The sequence below is a fragment of the Onychomys torridus genome, chromosome 13 (genome assembly GCF_903995425.1).
Source record: "Onychomys torridus chromosome 13, mOncTor1.1, whole genome shotgun sequence".
Taxonomy (NCBI): Eukaryota; Metazoa; Chordata; class Mammalia; order Rodentia; family Cricetidae; genus Onychomys; species Onychomys torridus.
The window spans coordinates 45,732,720-45,751,994 of record NC_050455.1 but is presented as its reverse complement, the minus strand read 5'-3'; the positions used below and the strand labels follow the sequence as shown (position 1 = coordinate 45,751,994).

General features: G+C 42.1%; 1 protein-coding gene across 1 annotated transcript in view; it reads right to left on the bottom strand.

Moving 5' to 3' along the window:
- Positions 1–10,012: 10,012 nt before the first annotated feature.
- Megf10 (multiple EGF like domains 10) overlaps positions 10,013–19,275 on the bottom strand; it is a 160,263-nt gene continuing 151,000 nt past the window's right edge. Inside the window, exons 22-25 of the mRNA XM_036204707.1 lie at positions 18,399–18,522; positions 15,811–15,855; positions 14,846–15,052; positions 10,013–13,787 (exon numbers count right to left, since the gene is read on the bottom strand). Coding sequence (XP_036060600.1) covers positions 13,564–13,787; positions 14,846–15,052; positions 15,811–15,855; positions 18,399–18,522 — 600 coding nt within the window. The 3' untranslated portion in view covers positions 10,013–13,563. The remainder of the gene's footprint in view (positions 13,788–14,845; positions 15,053–15,810; positions 15,856–18,398; positions 18,523–19,275) is intronic.

Here is a 19,275-nt window from a genome sequence, read left to right as displayed (position 1 = left end):
CCATGGCATCTCTTATACAGGAAAGCATTTAATTAGGGCTTGCTTACAGTTTCAGAGGTTTAGTCCATTATTGTCACAGTGGGAAGCATGGCAACATGCAGGCAGACATGGTGCTGGATGGGGTAGCTGAGAGTTCTACATCTAGATTGGCAAGCAGTAGGAAGAAGAGAGATGCTGGGCCTGGACTGAGCATTTGAAACCCCAAAGCCCACCCACAGAGACACACTTCCTCCAACAAGGCCACACCCACTCCAACAAGGCCACACCCACCACAACAAGGCCACACCCACTCCAGCAAAGCCATACCCACCACAACAAGGCCACATCCACTCCAACAAGGCCACACCTCCTAATCCCTGTCAAGCAGAGTCACTCACTCCCTAATGATCAAGCATTCAAATATATGAGCCTATGGGGGTCATTTTTTTGTGGTGGTATTGTGTTCCCAAAATATTGTGCACTCTAATAAACTTATCTGGGGTCAGAGACAGAACAGCCACAATATTAAACATAGAGGTTAGGCAGTGGTAGCATACGCCTTTAATCCTAGCATTCCAGAGGCAGAGATCTACCTGAATCTCTGTGTGTTCAAGGATACAGCCAAGCATGGTGACACACACCTTTAATCCCAGGGAGTGACGATAGAAAGCAGAAAGGTATATAAGGCATGAAGACCAGAAACTAGAAGCATTTGGCTGGTTAAGATTTTAGGCTTTGAGCAACAGTTCAGCTGAGATTCATTCTGGATGTGGACTCAGAGGCTTCCAGTCTGAGGAAACAGGATCAGCTGAGAAATTGGCAAGGTGAGGTAGCTGTGGCTTGTTCTGCTTCTCTGATCTTCCAGCATTCACCCCAATACCTGGCTTCAGGTTTGATTTTATCAATAAGTATCTTTAAGATTCATGCTACAATTTTTATTCAAACCACCACAGTAAGTAACCATTCGATTGAGAAGAGAATTCCTTAACTATAATGACAAAATCTCTGCATCATAAAGCAATGTTACCTGAAGAGAAGTTGTGCCCTGCTTGTGGTGTGATGAGAAAAAAGAGGAAGAGTTCAAGAAAAGACAAGTATTCTCTAGACCATGTAGAAGTCAAGCTAACATCATCACATCCTATGTGGGCCACCCATACTAATAAAGAGAGTGAAGTGGATTTCAGCACTACCCTCCACCTCTGCATGGTGTGACAAGATTTTGATCATGAAGAGGGGAAAGAAAGAGTGTGAGAGCAAGAAGTAAATGACTACAAGGAAACAGTGTCTTCTGAACACAGCAGGGCAACTGCACATGTGAACTCCGAATGGTCATGACAGCAGGCATAAGACCTGTGCAAGCCCAAGCCAGACCACAGCACAGCACAGAAAGGCAGCTGGGCACAAACTGCCACTCTTAGCCATGCAGCTATTGGCAATTAGTGGCCATTGGGTGAGGGAGAGCCAGTGTTCTCTAAGAGTGTGGTTCCTGGCATGTCAACCATACTACAGTGGAAGATGCTGCATCCAAGAATATTTGGGCAGCCCAAGTTGGTCTTGAGGGTTGTTGGGGGGAGATACAGAGTTAGGTTAATGAGAATCAGGATAGATCTGGGAAGAGTTGGGGAGAGAGGGTGAATATGATCAAATCACAGCATATAAAATTCTCAAAGACACAACAAAACCTTTTAAATGCCAATAAGAAATACTACCAGAGGATCCTGGCACTGTTGAGTATGAGGGTTGAGTGTTCCAACTGGCTGTGACACAGGATAAAGGACCCATCATGCTCTGCTTCTCCAAGAAGCAACTGGCTTTCCTATATTCCTTTGAGGTTTCCCTTGGAGCCTTGTTCTCATTCAGCTTCTGAATGGATTTTCAAAAGCATAAAGCTTGGAGCAGAAAAAAACAGCAGACCTGGTTTTTATGAATGAAGAATTTAATATGTACACAAGCAAACAAAAGCTTCCTTGAGGTCATCCCCTTGGATAATGACATGTCCCTTTGGATGAAAGCAAGAGCTCCTTATTCACCACCACTTTATTATCCCACCAAGATCACAAACACCACCACCACCACCACCATGATCATAGCCACTACAGTCACAACCACCACCACCACCATTACCCACCAACTCCCACCATTCCCTCAACCCCCCCACCCCTCCCACTACCACCTCATCACCACCACCATGATCACGACCACCACCATCTCCAGTAACACCACTCTACCACCACCTTACCACCACCACCCACCACTACCCCCTCTATCACCACCCCACCACCACCATGATCACAACAGCCACCATCTCACCACCACCTCCCCCAGCCATCACCAGTACCACCACTTCATCACCACCAACAGCAACCAGACACTAGATGAACATGTCTTGTATTAAGCACGTGATGTTTTAACAGATTATGCATGCCTCATTGCTGTTTTGTTTAATGGTGCTTAGCTTTTCAGTATTTGTTATTTAGTACTGATTTTGCCTTAGAATCATCTAAGTAATGAAATAAATAATGTCCTAATATGTGTTCAGCTAATCAAGGTTTAATGGAGCCCATTTTATGTGTGCCAGGTACACAGCTCACAGACACTCCAGTTGTCCCACTAAGGGAGGATGCTCCTTCCAGGATCATTTTCTTTTTTCTGTTTTTTTTTTTTCATGCAATATATTCTGAGTATGATTCCCCTTCCCTACTCCTCCTAATTCCTTCCCACCTCCCCTCCCATCTGGATCCCTCCCCTCTCTGTCTCTCCTTAGAAAACAAACAGGCCAGTTGGTGTACCCAAGATAAGACCTGGTCCCATTGCCAGGGGATCCACAAACACAACAAGCCACACAACTTTCACACACATTCAGGGAGCCTAGTTCAGTTCCATGCAGGCTTGGTCATTTCTAGCCCTCATGTTCCTACCTCCCATCTCCTCTCCTCTACTCCTTCCTCCCAGTTTACCCAGGAGATCTTAACCCTTTCCCCTTTCCTTGGGTGATCCATGTATGGCTCTCTTAGTGTCCTCCTCTTTACCTGGCTTTTCTGGGGTTGTGAATTATAGCCTGGTTATTGTTTGTTTTGAGTCTAATATGCACTTAGGAGTGAGTACATACAGTGTTTGTCTTTCTGGGTCTGGGTTACCTCACTCAGGATGATTTTTAGGGCTCATTCCCTATGGTGTGATGCCTTACTCAGCCTTGATGCAAGGGGGAAGGGCTAGGTCTGGCCCCAACTTGGTGTGTCAGCCTGTGTTGACTACCCAAGAGAGGCCTTACCCCCTATGAGGAGGGGATGGGAGTAGGTGTGGGGAGGGAGGGAAGCGGAAGAAGGGGAGGGAGGTGGAATAGGGGTTGGTATGTAAAAGGAAAAAGCTTCTATTTATTAAAAAAAGAAAACAGGCATCTAAGGAAAAATAATAAAATAAACCAGTAACAAAGAAATTGGAATATGATAAAACAGCAAAATAAGAGGACCCAAAGAAAAAGCACAAGAAACACATAGACATGCAGTGATACACACGTTCTCACACTCAGGAATCCCAGGAAAGCACAAACAGGAAGCCTTAATATGTACACAAAGGACCTGTAAGGTTAAAAAAATAAAACAACCCTGACTTAACATTATGAGACAAAGATCCCCCTAAGATGCCTTGAGTTCATTTGCTGTTGGCCATCTACTGCTGGGGCTACCCTTAAGAGTGGTGTGTGTCCCCACTGAGACTCCCTTGGATGTGTGGTGTTTACCCACCAACCCCACAGATCCCCAGAGTTTTCTTGAGTGTGAGCAGCAGGAAATATTAGATAGAAGGATTTATAGTGTGGAGATAAACAGATAGAAAATAAAGGATAGCCTCGAGAGGGCCTAGAACCTATTTCAAGGGGCCCTGACTATCTCTGCCCCAGGGTATTTATAGAGATGCCAAGGGGTGGGGCAAAAGACCTCTTTCCCCCAGCACAGCCAAGTGCAGACTATCTCAGACACCTGCACTCAGGCCCGTGGCCCTAATCATTCTCTATGTGGACCTGCTGGGTAAAGCCACAAGGAACCCGAAAACGGGCTCCCACACTTGGAGGAAACTATTTTTCATTGACGCGTGCTTGTCATCTGGAGGTAACTTCTGGGGTAGGGATGGGGGCTTGTGTCTACTTCCCCTGTCAGCAGTGGGACCCCATCTGTTGCCAACCCATGGAGGTCCTCTGCATGTTGCCACAGTCTTCGTGAGTTCATATGTGTGCCAGCCCTGTTGTGTCTAAATGGCCTTGATTCTGTAGTGTCCTCCATCTCTCTATCACTTAAAATCTTGCAGATTTTAATCTGATCAAATGACATAGACATACATCTTTTGCCGTAGGGTGATTCTGTTCACTATCTTGCTCTCTCCTGTAGGAGGGCAACACCACATTTTGAGTGTTCTTCCTGCTCTATTCTTTAGGTTAACATATGGAGCAATGGGTTCATGACAGCATTTTCATACATACATGTCAGTATACTGTGTCCTTATCCACTGCCCTCCTAAACTGCCCTCTCCCCTACCCCCTGCACCTCTCTTCTGGTTTTCTTCTTCTAGTAGAGCTCCTCTGCTTTCTCACCATATGAATTCCATTCCTCTATTTCCACCTCCTCTATGATCTCTCCTTCCTTCTCACACTCCCCTTTCTAGTTTCATGACCTACATACATACGTCTATAAATCTTGTGCATGCCCGTACGCATGTGCGCGCGCGCAGCACACACACACACACACACACACACACACACATACACACACACAGAGTGTTATGGGGAAACAAATGCATGCTTTTAAATCCAGGTCCTGCCTATATGAGAAAGCATACTGTTTTTCTAAGCTTGGATTATTTCACTTATCATAATGATTTTCATTAGTATCCATTTCCATAAAAATGATATGACTTCATGACCACAAACTTTTCCACAAACATATGAAGCACATTTTCTTTCACTGTGTACATGAAAGCACACCCGTTCATCTGTTGATGGACATCTACACTGGGTCCTTTTCCTGGTCATTGAGAACAGTGAGGCTATAAACAAGAATGTGAAAGCATCTCTGTGGTGTGCTGACACATATCAAAGCATGGTGCAGTGAGGTCTACTTTCAATGTTTTGAGGAGCCTCTGTACTGACTCGCATGAGGCTGCACAAGTTTACACTTCCAACAGCAGTGAGAAAGGGTTCCTCTTCCTGTCCTCTTCCTGTATCTTCACTAGAAGTTGTTGACATTTGTTTTCTTGACAGCTATCCAGGCTGGAGTGAGATGGAGTCTCCAGGTTATTTTAATACACATTTCCCTGATGGATAAGGATATTGAACACATTTCCAAGTATTTCTTAGCTATTTGTATTTCTTCTTTTGGAAACAGTCTCATTAACCTATTTATTGAAGGTGTGTGTGTGTGTGTGTGTGTGTGTGTGTGTGTGTGTGTGTGTGTGTTGAGTGTTGGGTGTTTATTCTTTGCAGCTTTTTGTATATCTGGGGTACTCACCCTTGTCTGATGTATAGTTGGCAAAGGTATTTTTCCGTTTTGTAAGTTGCCCCTTCACTCTGGCACTCCTTTCCTTTGCTATGCAAAATCCTTTTCAATGTCATACGATCTCATTTGTCAGTTTTTTGTATAACTTCCTATGCTATTGGAGTCTCTTCAGGAAATACTCACAGATGTTGTGTCTTCAGGTTTTGCCTGTGTTTCCTCTGGCAGTTTTAAAGTTTCAGGTCTTACATTAACATCTTTGATCTCTCTCTCTCTCTCTCTCTCTCTCTCTCTCTCTCTCTCTCTCTCTCTCTCTGTGTGTGTGTGTGTGTGTGTGTATGTTTGGAATTTGAACCCAGAGCCTTTGCTATACTAGGCCTAAGCTCACCTCTGAGTTACATCCTCAAGCCTCAAGACAGGTTTATCAATCGTATACTGTGAACTTCAAGCATTGAAGTATGATGTCAAGTGCAACCCTTTTTCTTCATGATCCTTTGCTATGTATCATGCCCAGTAGAAGTCAAGCTCAGAAGTCAGTGTCGAGCTTCTAAACTACTATGTCAATACACTTTGGCTTTTGTGGCTAGTTCACCATGTCCTTGCCTTAGTTTTAGCATGGTATCCATGGTTCTCTACTGAGCACATTGTCAACAATGGCCTAAGACATCTAGGAAGGACTGTCTCCATGTCTGTTCTCCCAGCTGTATTACTGACAATTAAGTACCTGAGAAAAACTAGCCTGGGAGCTACATTGTCTCAGTTGGCATGAGAATTTAAGCTTGGATCCCTAGTACCCCCATATAAAAGATGAGTGGGGCAGTGCCTGTCTATAACCAAGGGAGGCAGAAACAGGCAGATCCATTGGTCTATCTGAATGGATGAGCTCCAGATTCAATGAGGGATCTTATTGTGAAAAAAGGAAAAAAAGAAAAAGAAAAAGAACGTAGAGAGAAATCAAGGAAGACATCTAACATCAGCCTTGGGCCTTCACTTGCATACACATACATCTTTACTTGAATATGTGCACATGTACCCAGATCCATACAAATATATATACCCACACCTACACACACACACACACACACACACACACACACAAAGAAAAACAGCCTGACAGTCAGCTAGAAAAGTGGAAAGCAGAGAGGTTCATTGTTAGTTCAGCAACATGGTCTCTGCCTTAGAGAGAGATAAATGGAGGTTACAACAGGTTAATGGATTTCGAGTCCTGTTTGTCGATGTCTAAAGGTCATTTGTCCTATAATTCTGGGCATATAATGCTAAATTATTAAATATGCTATGGCTGCATGGCCAGTTTGTGGTCCACTTTGATATTTTTCTACCACACGATATTCAGGAGTGGATTCTAAATCATTAACATTAGACGAACTGTAACAAATCGTATGCCAAAAGCTATGCAGGTTTTGACTCATTCTGACCTTGGAGTTTGAGTTTTGCTGGTTCCTTACTAGGGAGTTAATGATAAACAGGTGCTTCTGTATGTCCAGCTTCCTCCCTACGCCCATCCACAGCACAGCACTTTCTGTACTTCCTCTGCCCGCTGTCTCTTCTTGGTCAAATATTGGAATCAGAATTTAATGGGGGGGGGGTTAAACATCCTACTGACACATCAGTGGCACTGAGGTGCCACTGATGGCGCCACAGGAGCATAACAGGTAGATGCACAACTCGATTTGTCCTTGCCTTCTGTGGGCTCCTCCCCACTCCTCTTCCATCTCACTCTGTCTCTACTGGCTCAGGTTTTCTTTCCTTTCTAAACAATTTGTTAAGTCTTCTTGTGTGGTTTCAAGTTTTTCTGTCATTAAGAATTTAGAGATTTCTCCAGGATGTGCCTTCATTCATATATATTTTTTTATTGACTTATCTGAAAGGAAGTTCTGAACACCTGGGTCACATTGTCAAAGTTTTCTTCTGTTATTCTTTTGTTACTTCACAGCTCCCCTTTTCCTACGGACCAGCAACTCCTTACAAACGAGGACCCTTGGACCAGTCTTTCTTTGTGCCTATGAGTTCCATCTTTAAGATTTTTCTTGTGGGTTTGGGAGATGGCTCAGTTGGTGAGAGAACTTGCAAGAGGGCATGGACTCAGATCCTCCATGTCCTTGAACCAAGAGTCAGGCATGGCTGTGCATGTCACACTTGGTGGCAGAGACACAGGATCTGCAAAGCATGCTAGCTAGCCAGCCTAGCCAAAATACTAAACTTCAGGCTCAGTGAGAGACCTTGTCTCAGAATTGAATGTGGGAAACAATAGAGGAAGATACCTGACACCCTCCTCCTGCCTCTTCATGCATGCACACAGATATACATACACCTAGCACGCACACATGTGCATGTGTGAACACACACACACACACACACACACATAAGAGAGAGATTTACTCTTTAATTCATCTCATCTTTGAAAATATGAATTCAGTCATCTTAATTAACATATTCCCTTATTTTTATGTTCCACTAATGAATTTTTAAAGTGATAAGTCATTTCTAGTTCCAGAACACGCTCTCTGCTCCTATGACTATATTCCCTAAGAGCTTCCATCCTATTTGAGCTGTTTTCTGCATTACCTCCATCTCCATAGCAGAGGCTCATTTAATTGTCTATTTTCATTTTTTTCCCCTTCTAACTAGGCTACACCATCCCTACCAGTCTGCCTCTGTCTGTTCATATGGACAGCATATTGAATTCCAGCACCTCTGTAGATCTCTCTGGTCCTTGGTATAATGCAAAAACAAGTGGCCTTTGCAGATAGCCACTGGCCAGGCTGGTCCTTTTCACCACACCACTGGCAGAAGGCCTTCAATTTGAAAATCCAAGTAGTGACAGATGATCTCAGCTCCACGAGGGAATTATCCTTCCTGCTTAAGAGAACCCAACACTGCTAGCTCCTGTCACAGCTGTGAGTGCAGCAGTGGAGACAACCCTCCCTTACTTTCTCTCAGTGTACCTTTCCAAGTCAGCTGGCTCTCACTGGCCACTTCCTCCATAATCCCCCCTCACCAGATCACAGAAACTTAAATGTCATACTCATGTTTCCTAAAATCACTTCTCTAGAAATAAACTATGTGTGGGATTATGTGACAGTACAAAGATGGTCTGTAATGGACATATGAACAGACAGCTTTTATAATATTCATTTAATGCTCACTTCTAATCTTCCAGTCTCACCGTTGATCTGGTGATTGCAATCTCATTCATATTGTTGATTCTTTTTCATACTGGTGATGCTGCCTAACTTTTACTAGGTCTACTACATACCAGCCCCTGAAAATGTGCTTTGCATCAATAATTTCTAATGCTCCTCGAGCTCCATGACATAGCTGACAATATTTCCAATATATTACAGCATGGAAAACAAGGCCGTGAGAGGTTAAGTAACTTAGTAATGTCACACAGCTAGTAAGATGATTTGCCTCCCTTAACTAAGTGAGTAGAGTGAGTTGGGGTTGTAACTTTCCTGCATTATCCACTACACCTGGCATGCAGGTCCACAAGGAAAGAGCTTTTTTGTTGGTTTGAATGAGAATGGTTCCCATAGTTCATTTGTTTTAATGCTTGGTCCCCAGTTAGTGGAACTGTTTGGGAAGGATTAAGAGGTGTGGCCTTGCTGGTTCCCAGTTAGTGGAACTGTTTGGGAAGGATTAAGAGGTGTGGCCTTGTTGGAGGAGGTATGACCTTGTTTTAATAGATGTGTCACTGGGGGTGGGCTTTGAGGTTTCAAAAGCCCATGCCAGGCCCAGTCTTTCTTTCTGCTTGCTCTCAGGCAGATCAGGGTGTAAGCTCTCAGCTACTGTTCCAGCACCATGCCTGCCTACCTGCTGTCATGCTTCCCACCATGATGGTGGTGGATTCACCCTCTGAAACTGTAGGCAAGTCCACATGTGAATAAAATGAAGATTCTGTCATTCAAGAACACTTAATCTGGGGCTGGGGACACAGTCTATCTAGTTGGTAGAGTACTTGCCTATCGTGCACAAAGCCCTGAGTTTGATCCCCAGTACCATATAAACTGTACACAGTGGTGCACGCCTCTAATCTCAGCCCTCAGGAGACAGAGGCAGAAATGTCCGAAGTTCAGGTCATCCTCAGCCACCCTGGCGTACCTAAGATCCAGTCTTGAAAACAAACAAACAAACGTAACCGTCTAAAGCCGTGGTTCTCAACCTGTGAGTTGCAGCCCCTTTAGCAAAGTTCTATCTCCAAAGACTATTTACATTACAATTCATAACAGTAGCAAAATTACAGTGCTGAAGTAGCCACAACAATCGTTTCATGGTTTGGGAGTCACCCCCACACGAGGAACTGTATTAAAGGGTCGCAGCACGAGAAAGTTTGAGAACTGCTGATCTAAAGGAAAAGCAGACACATCAGCAGTTAAATATAAGTGCTACTGCTTTTTTTAATGTATAGTTAAAGTACTACGGAGCCACGCATGACAAAATGTTAATTTTCTAATAGTATCATGCATCTTTCTCTCATTGGTCAACAGAGTCACGTGAAGAAATAAATACTGCTTTGGAGCTTTTTTTTTTTAAAATCAGAAAGTTTATTGCATTCATTTACAAACCTACTTGGCGGTATACATGACAATGTAACTAATGCTGAGAAGGGTTTGTCATCTTTGGAAAAGAGAGATAGTTTAACACTCAAAACATTAATTTTGTTTGCTATTACCAAGTAAACCATACTGCAGTCTGAATTTTTCCTTTTAAAATATATATAGAGAGATATATTGCAATTTGGTCATATCAACACAAAGCTGAGACAAAATAATGAACAGGACTCTATGGGGCAGCTTGCTGTGTGTCATCCCACGTTTCATAAACGACCACCCTACTCCAAGCCTCTGGATGTGTCCATGGCCTTAAGACTTTAAAATCAAACTAGCCCTTAAATGGTTCATTGGAATAATAAGGACATGTCACCCAGAGATGGAAAATTCATTCTCTTAAAACCATAACCCCTAAATTAATTCTTATGATTTTTATCTTGAACTGTAGACTTCTAATATCAATGTGAATTATCGGTGGTATACGATGCTTTTGTTTGACCTCAACTTATATTAGGTTGAAAAGTTCCCTAAGACTGACCACTGTTACACCCCACTGAGGTCCAAATGACTGTATTTTCATAAAGTAGTCTACATTTCTGACAGTCAGCAGTCATTATGCTAATAGATTTGGCTGTGACACTCTGCTGCTCGGTTATAAAATTCTAAGGTCATTTTTTCTGCACTTGGTCAATACCAACAAAAACATTGCTAAACACATTGAATTCTGTCTGCTACTAGTACCATATGGGGAGGGGCTGGTGTCTAACATTGAATAATCATGAAAATGTCCTTATCATACAATTAACCACAGGTATCATATTCTCCTAATGAAAGCAAGTATATGCGTTATCATTTGGGCAAGTTCGGATGTAATGCTGCACAAATATAGTAAATGATAACAATTTTAAAACATCTATTCTAGGGAAAGAGTAGCGGCTGGGATCACATTCTCAGATGGATGTCTCTCTCAAGGCATCACCGAACTCATTCAGTGGTCTTTTTTTTTTTTCTGCCACAGGATACTGGAGAGAAATGACAGCAAAGTATCTAGACAACTGTACTTTCCCTCCAAAGACAACGTGGGATTTTATAGTCTGAATTGTGACGTGGTCTGACTTTGGAAAAGTTACAGGTAAACTGCTAGGTAAGCTCTGCCTCGGACACTGGTTCAGGACAGCAGCTTGTGTTCAAACATGGGTATTGGTAAGACTCTCCAGGGTAGCTAACTGTATGTCATCCCCACTTCCTAAGATGGCCATGGAGTCTTCATCTGCTCTGCAGGGTTGCCATGGAAGTTCCTCTCACCTTTGCACACAAAGCTTTCTTTTTCTTCCAAATGGTAGAGTAAGAAAAGACACCTTTTTTTTTTTTTAACCTAGCTCCAGAGAGTAACAGGGGACCTCAAACTTAACCATCATGCTCAAAAGAGATAATATTTAAGGAGAAAAAAGGCAAGTGCTCAGTGTCTGTTTTGTGTTTTTTAACCAGGAAGCTCCTGTGGCTGCTAACCCATGTGTCCGTCTGGTGTTCGTTCCCTAGGGATCAGCCAGTGCTTAGCCACTGGGAAAAAAAATCAATTGTTTCTAAATACGTTCCAGATAATGAAAGAGCAATTGTCCTAAGCGAGCTTACAGAATTAGCCACTTGACCAAATTAACCCATCATGACAGGCACAGGTGTAAAATGCAAAATGACTAGATATTCCATCTCAAAGGCTAACGAGGACAATACTTTCTGGCTACGGCTAGTAGATGGGTGTAGTAGTAGACAATTATAAATGGATTCTAACAGAATATTCTGCATGGTTTCAAATCTTTAAAACATCAGCGACAGATGCATTCTGTTATGATACTGCATTCCCTCACAGCCTTTCCAGTCCTCTGCATGCTCATGTTTAGCAATGCTTTCTTATATCACTTCAGCATTCTCATGAGATAAAAAGCCTTGGGTAAAGATGTATCTGCAATAGTGTGCACCAGGCAATTCTCTGTTCTAGTTTCCTGGGAACACTCCATATTTAAACCCAGTGCAGGATGATTATTAGGAATGCCCTCATTTACTGTTAGAAGTATCCCAGTTTAGATGGTCAGGTATGGATAACCATGATGGTAGTCTTCAGTAAAATTGTCTATAGTATTCACTGCTCCTCCTTCCTGAGTTTAACCAAGACTCAGGGAACTAACACCAGGAAAAAAAAAAAAAAAAAAGAGCTCCATTGTGGACTCTAGAAATTTCCATTTCAGTGATCAGCTATACATCTATAGCTGCTAAACTATTTTAGTAATGACCAATTTAATAGGTTCAAATTATGTATTTTCATTTCCTCCCTCCAAAAAGGGGCATTTTTTTATCAAGCAACTGATGAATGGTAATGATGTAGCAAACAATGGCCATATCATATTCTTGCATTAACAATCCAAACACTACAAAACATAGAATAGACGACTGAATGAAAACACAAACTGAAGAGGAATGGGTACATGACACATTAGCAATGCAAAAGACCAGCTTAAGCATAGTTTCTCTAAATCAACAATTAATAAGGAAAGTGCCCTTTTCCCAAATACGCACAAAAATATTTCTGTCACTTCTAGGAAAAAAATTAAGGTAAACTCATTCCTCTAAGTCTATATTACAGCATGTACTACTAAAGGTTTACCATACCCAAGAATCTTACACTTAAATGTACACTCTTTGCACTCATCACACACTCACTCAATCACAAATAAAACGATTGCATCTTTGTATTTATGAATAACTGAGAAGTTATGAATCTGGAGTGTAACTATGCATGATGGAGACAGGGATTAGAATGATGCCGTGAATCTAACATGGGCCATATGTCAAACAGAAATACCACATGTATGTATTGATTTCTGCAATACTTATACTATATCTAAAATAATTTTAATTGTACATTTCTCATTATATAAACAAAATTTTTGTGTTTAGATTTGCTCCCATTGCTAGTGTTTATTCAAAGTTTATGCAATCCTACTACCCGACAGGATGCTTCCTCCAATGTTCATACAATCCCTACAATCCTGAGTCCAAATGGAAAAAAGTATGCAAGAAGGACTCAGGAATATATTCCTTGTCTCCTACATGTTTAGTGATTTCCATCTTTATTAAGTAAATGTGTGGTAACCTGAACAATCCTAGGGGTGTCTCTGTGATGTTAAGGACAACAAATAGATTTAAATTTTCTGGGGGATAATTACAGTATCCCCTCAAGTCTGTGTCTCTAAAAGGTTCTGCCAAGTTCACTCCATCAACCAACATCTTAGAACAAGAACTGGTACTGCAGTTTCTAACCTAATAGCAATGAGAAATTGTGAAGCTCTCTCCTTCCAAACCACTTGTTTACAACACACCGAGATGTGTGTCAGCCCCAGCTTGGAGCTTTCTGGTACGTGTCCAACAGCTGTTTATTGGATTAGTTCACTTCATCTGCAGTGTCAACTGGAAGATGGAGACCTGAACAGCAGGCCTGGGAAGAGTTCCATTGCTCACCCAGTAGTTTTTCGATGTCATTCGCTGCTGCTACTGCTGCTGGTGCTGCTGTTGGTGCTGGTACTGCTGCTGCTGCTGCTGCCGCCACCGCCTTCCTCTCTCTTAGGGGAGGATGAACTGTCCCTTACTGGCAGCAGGTCATAATGGCAAGGGATGTGACTGTTCTTTGGAAGGTCATATGGATCTTGGGTGAGATGACCATTATTGCTGAATACTCCTTGGACAACACTCACTGTAGGTTCTGTGATAACCAGCAACAACAACAAAAATTTGTCAGCGAGAGAAATTTTTTAAAGGATGATGCTATTTCTTTCAAATATAAAACACAAAAGAAGTACTATATAAAAATCTAGGGAAATTGTTTGAAAAAAGTATCTTTTATAATCTTACAGGGAAGAGAACTCTGTAGTTGTTCAACCAACTGGTACTCAGAAATAGTGTTCAGAGAAAAGGATGAAGAAATCAAGAAGATGTGCAGAAACCATGAATATGAATCATTGTCTCAAAACACCGTGAGAATAACCTAGTCCAAGCCCCTGACCTTATAGGTGAAAGTGTTCTTAGAGGTCACCTCAATTTATTGAAATACTCAACATGTTTACAGCCTTAAACACTGAGCAGAGTTCTCATCTTAGTATAGTACCCTTAAAGAACACTTGGGGGATGCTATCACTGACTATAAATAAATAAGTTCACTATAGTTTTTTCCATTAACAAGATATTTTATACAATATATATATATAGAGAGAGAGACAGAGAGACTAAAAGATATAGACCTACTATCTAGTCAACATTGGCTGCAGTATGTTTTACCTTTTCCCAAATGACATTCACAGAAGACACTCAAAATAAGTATCATTTTATATTTAATTACTGCAAATTCATATCCAATTCTTATGAGAATGCATCTGACATATTAAGTAAGTTTAAAATAAAAATGGTCCAATTCTGCTAAAAGCATTAATTGAATATCACGGATACTGCCCGGAAATGGAGCCACCTGTTTGGTCCACTTGAGTCATTTGTTTTCGATGGACCTGCTGCATTAACTAATATGATACATATGCTCCTCCACATGTGTGCTGAAATATTTATTATGGTTATAAAACAAAAGATGGTGGTCATGTGGGAGATGAGGGAAATTATTTTTAATTTGCTAAATGTTGTTTTCCTGACAAATTCATTTAACATCAATTAATAGGATCTCTGTAAAACACAATCGCATATAGAATAGGGGCTTACTTAGAATTGTTTCAAACGGTCTCGTGCTAAGGTTCTTTATGTGGGTAGAGAACTCACCAACTTCATAGACATTCCTGTTGGCTGACGTTGAGTTATTGATCTCTGCATAGGGGGAGTCTCTCCGTGCTGGTGACTTCATCTCCACATAGCCACACTCAGAGTTTTTAGGCAAGAGTGCAGGTGGGTCTTTAATCGTGGCATATGGGTTTTCAGAGCTGCTTAGGGAACAGTTACTGGAGTTATAGTCAGAGTTCTTTCCCAGATCTGAGAAGGGAGATGAAAGGAAAGGAATAAGCGCAGTTCATGGGCAACAACATTTCTTGGTGATAATTTCCTTGGGCAGATTAGTTCTTTTTCTTTATGGGTAGGTTTCTCTAACAGTATTTGCTGAAAACGATGTGCACTTTCTACTCATTTTGAAGACAATTTGCTATAAAGTTGCCCATCTGTAAAGTAATTTTAGCTCCCCTCTAAAGGGATAACCAAGAAAAATGCCAAGGGTCTGATTTCATTTCGATGATCACATTCAAATACAATTATTTCTGTTCTGATACTATGAGAACATTTACTAATTAAAGCCTTTAAATCAATAAACCAGGAGCTGATGGCCCCAGAAACACAGGATATTTCTAATACCATAGACAGAGGGGCATTTGTACCATGGAAACTCCTCAGTACTGGATAGCTTATTGCTCAGAGTCTTTGTGAAGGGCTGGTGTTAATCATCAAATGATCACACTGATCCCTTCTTATTTCCAGCTATGTCCCAGGCCACATTTCTCTTTCCCCAGACACTGTTTCATTTCAAGAAAATGTGAATATCCCCTCAGAAAACTGGAATGCTTGCCCCCCAAAACAGATGTGCCTATAGTCATTCTCTCCATGCCCATTAAACATGTTAGTGTCTTAGTACAGTGACTCGTCACATGGAAAATTCTAGGTCATCTTGATGACTCCATGTTTGCTTGTTTTAAAAATTACTCCAGTCTCTGAGATACTTCTTCAGACTTACACCACCGTACCTTTTAAGGACTTTCCCATGTAACTTCTCTCAAGTCCAAATGCACCTGTGGTGAGAAAGGGAGAACCAGCCCATGAGGACTGAAAGTAAAAGGAAACATGCCCCACATCTTAAATCAAAGCAGATGACTGCTCCAAAGTGAGCCACCATGGCTCTGCTCAATAATCTTTATACCACATCAATCATGCCCGGGGCTGGACCCAAGTGGGCAGTACATATGGACACACTGACCTCATCATCCACCTGCTTGTTTGTAGGGCTTTGGAAAAGGCTGAGGAACTTATGTAAGAACAAAGGGACAAGCAGAGAGGAACCAGCAAACCTAAACCAAGCTGAATAACAGGAAGGATGTACCCAAGGCTAGACCTGAGAGTTCATGCTCTAACAGCTCCTTCAAGGGTCTGATGGTTTTCACAGAGTTTTCTCAGCAACTAGTGTTCAGTTATAGCATCATCTCCACTATAAGTATGTTGACTTAACTCTTGATCAGTCAATGCTGGATCGTGACAATTTTTTTTTATTAACTTTTATTTGAAATTGTTGACTTTTCCAGTTTTTTTTTTTGTGGGGGGCACTTATCTACCTAGACAAAACAAGTAGTTGTCTTGTTCTCAATCTGGACATCATGGAGATGGGGGTTGGTTTGGAATAAATAGCCCTGCTCACCCTGGGAAAAGTGAAATCTGTTGGCATGAGAACATGTAAACACTGAAACCAATGAATTTAATTTCATTCCTCTTTGATAGCACATCAGACTGGAATCACCGATCCACAGTGTTCGCATTCCTGAGAAGACAGGAAGGCCTCTCTAGTCCCTTTTTTTTTGCGCTGTAAATGCTACATTGCACATCTTGTGCTGAACGGAAACAAGACTGGCACTGGAGCCATCAGGGGAAGAGGAAAGACAGCATGCAGGAGCCAAAGCACTTAGCTCCATCACTCCCTCGGTGCACAACTTTAGGACTTAGCTCTACGAGTCAGTTTTCTCTTCTTCAAAACCTGCACTCCAGCCTTACACAGCTACTCTCACCAGTAAGTGAAATAGAACACACGCACGCACGCACACACGCGCGCGCGCACACACATAAACACACACACACACACACACACACACACACACACACACACACACACACACACACACACGCACCATGCAGACTTTGAAGTGCCACATCAACGAATGGAGTTTCAATTACTGTAACACTTAAGTTATTATCACAACATCAGCATCAGTCCTGCTGTAAGCATTGCAGGCCTTTTTTTTTTTTTTTAATCTCCCAAAGAGATGTTAAGAACTGAGTTAAAAGCAGAGAGTGGAGATGTGGAGAGAGGGAGAGAAAGGAGGAAGGAAGAGAGGAGAATGGAGGGCGAGCGAGGGTGGGGGAGCATTCCTCCATGGCTTCTGCCTCAGGTTCCTGCCCTGACTTCTGTAACGGATTGTGTCCTAGATGTGTAAGATGAAATAAACCCTGTCCTCCTCTAAATGGCTTCTGGCTAAAGGTTCTTTATCACAGCAACAGAATGAACCCAGTACAAAGGCAGTGCACGCATGTCCATTGATGGATCACTGTTCTTCCTCAGACTAATGAGCAAACCGCACTGTGGGCTGTGTGGTGCACCCCAGAAGCTGGCACCCACGATTCCTGATCAGGAGGTCCGCAAAATTCAAACGATCTCATAGTAAAATGGTATTACTGGCCTGCCATTTTAATTCTCTTTCAGTGTATAATGGCCTTTCCCTAGAGCTCTACAGTATGAGCTCCACAATTGACGGATGGGATGCAAAGCAAAAGCGAGAATTTGTCTATTTGCTCTTAAGCCAGACAGGAAATAAATCTATAAGGCAGAGCTCTGCCTTTTTAAGGCAGAGGGGGAGGAAGGAGAATGTAGTTTTATAATATACTCTTAGTGCTGTGAAATGAGATCATTATTGCAAATTCGCTAAAATAACCATTTTTTAAAGTTTCTTAATTTTTAATTTGCAATATAATAACTATCAAGTAGATAGAGTCTACTCACCAGGGGGCCCTTTTGGGTATTCAATAGTATTTGAGAATATAGATCCATCCTGTTTGCAAAAGGCTTGAGGACCACTGATCTCATGACTATTTCCATGTGTGAAAAGGGGGAGAAATGTTGAACGTGGTATTCACTAGTAAGAGGGAACAAAGAGGTTCTCCTATCGTGGCAAAAGTTGACAGGGTTCAAAGGCCAGCCAGTTCTAACAGATTTAAAAAACATGGTTACTGGGCCCTACAGAACTCCCTCCAGCTTTTTATGGCTTATTTGTTTCACTGTCACATGCAGCTGAGGACTGACTACCTATCAAAGTTCTGGTGAGAGCTGAGTTAATGTGGATGAAGCTACTAGCAGGCAGAGATGCTTGTCTGTTGATTCTGGAGCCAGTTAACAACTCAATCAGTGTTCATTGAACAAATAAGACATTAAGGCTAATAGTAAGCCCTGTAGAGGTATTAGACATAATTCCATTATTTGGGTTGGGTGTGTGTTTCTGGTGGATGGCTACATGCTCACCAGCAGAGTAAGTACTTAGATTGTCAAGAATGTGCATGCACTTGTGGGCCTCACCAAGCTCGTTGAGGTAGCCACCTTGCTTCCAGTCAGCTGGCAGAGTCCCGGTGCAGTCCACCAAAGCACCTCTCTTCCCCGGATTCACATTTTTAAGATTCACAAAGAGCTGATTGTTTTTCGACTATGAAAAGAAAAACAAGATTTAAGAGGAGACCACAATGGGGGAAAGCAATTTCAGGGTTGATCACAAGACGTCCCCTTGAGGGGAAGTGAGAAAGAGGTGAGGTGACACAATCTTGGCATGCTGAGTGCACATCCCTCAGTCCTCATGACCTGAAGGGCTTCATCTCACACTGTCACCTTTTACCAATTAGACTTCATTTGAATTATTGTGGGAGCCCACAGAGGTTTCCTAGTGAGATCTGAGCTTGCTTTACCCAGCAGGACTGCATGAGGGAATGATTGGACCACAGGCATGATTAGCAGGTGTTTGGAAGGGTCCACACTTAGCTATAGCTAGCAAGGGGGAGGTTTTTTGCCTTGCCCCTTGGCGTTGTTATAAAAAGCTCTTTTGAATAAAGTTTGTGGTTGGTGGGTTTTGATCTAGCTTCTCTCGAAGCCATCCTGTCTTTCTGTCTGTCTTGTCATCATTCTACTTATCATTTCTTATTCCTCTCTCCTCCTCATAGGAACCCTCTTAAAAGGTGGGAGCAGGCCTCCCACAGATGGTGCCCTGAACAGAGACATAGGTTCAGGGTCCCCCACAAATTATAAATGAAGAATTTTAAATTGAAGAAAAGAATGATGGGTCTAATTTCTATCAGTGTCTCCATGATGCCATGGGTTACCAGAGCCTTGGCCATGCTGGTAGGCATAAGCATGAACATGAGAACCTGTACGAGACGAGGTGGGATGATGACTATGGTATCTGGGC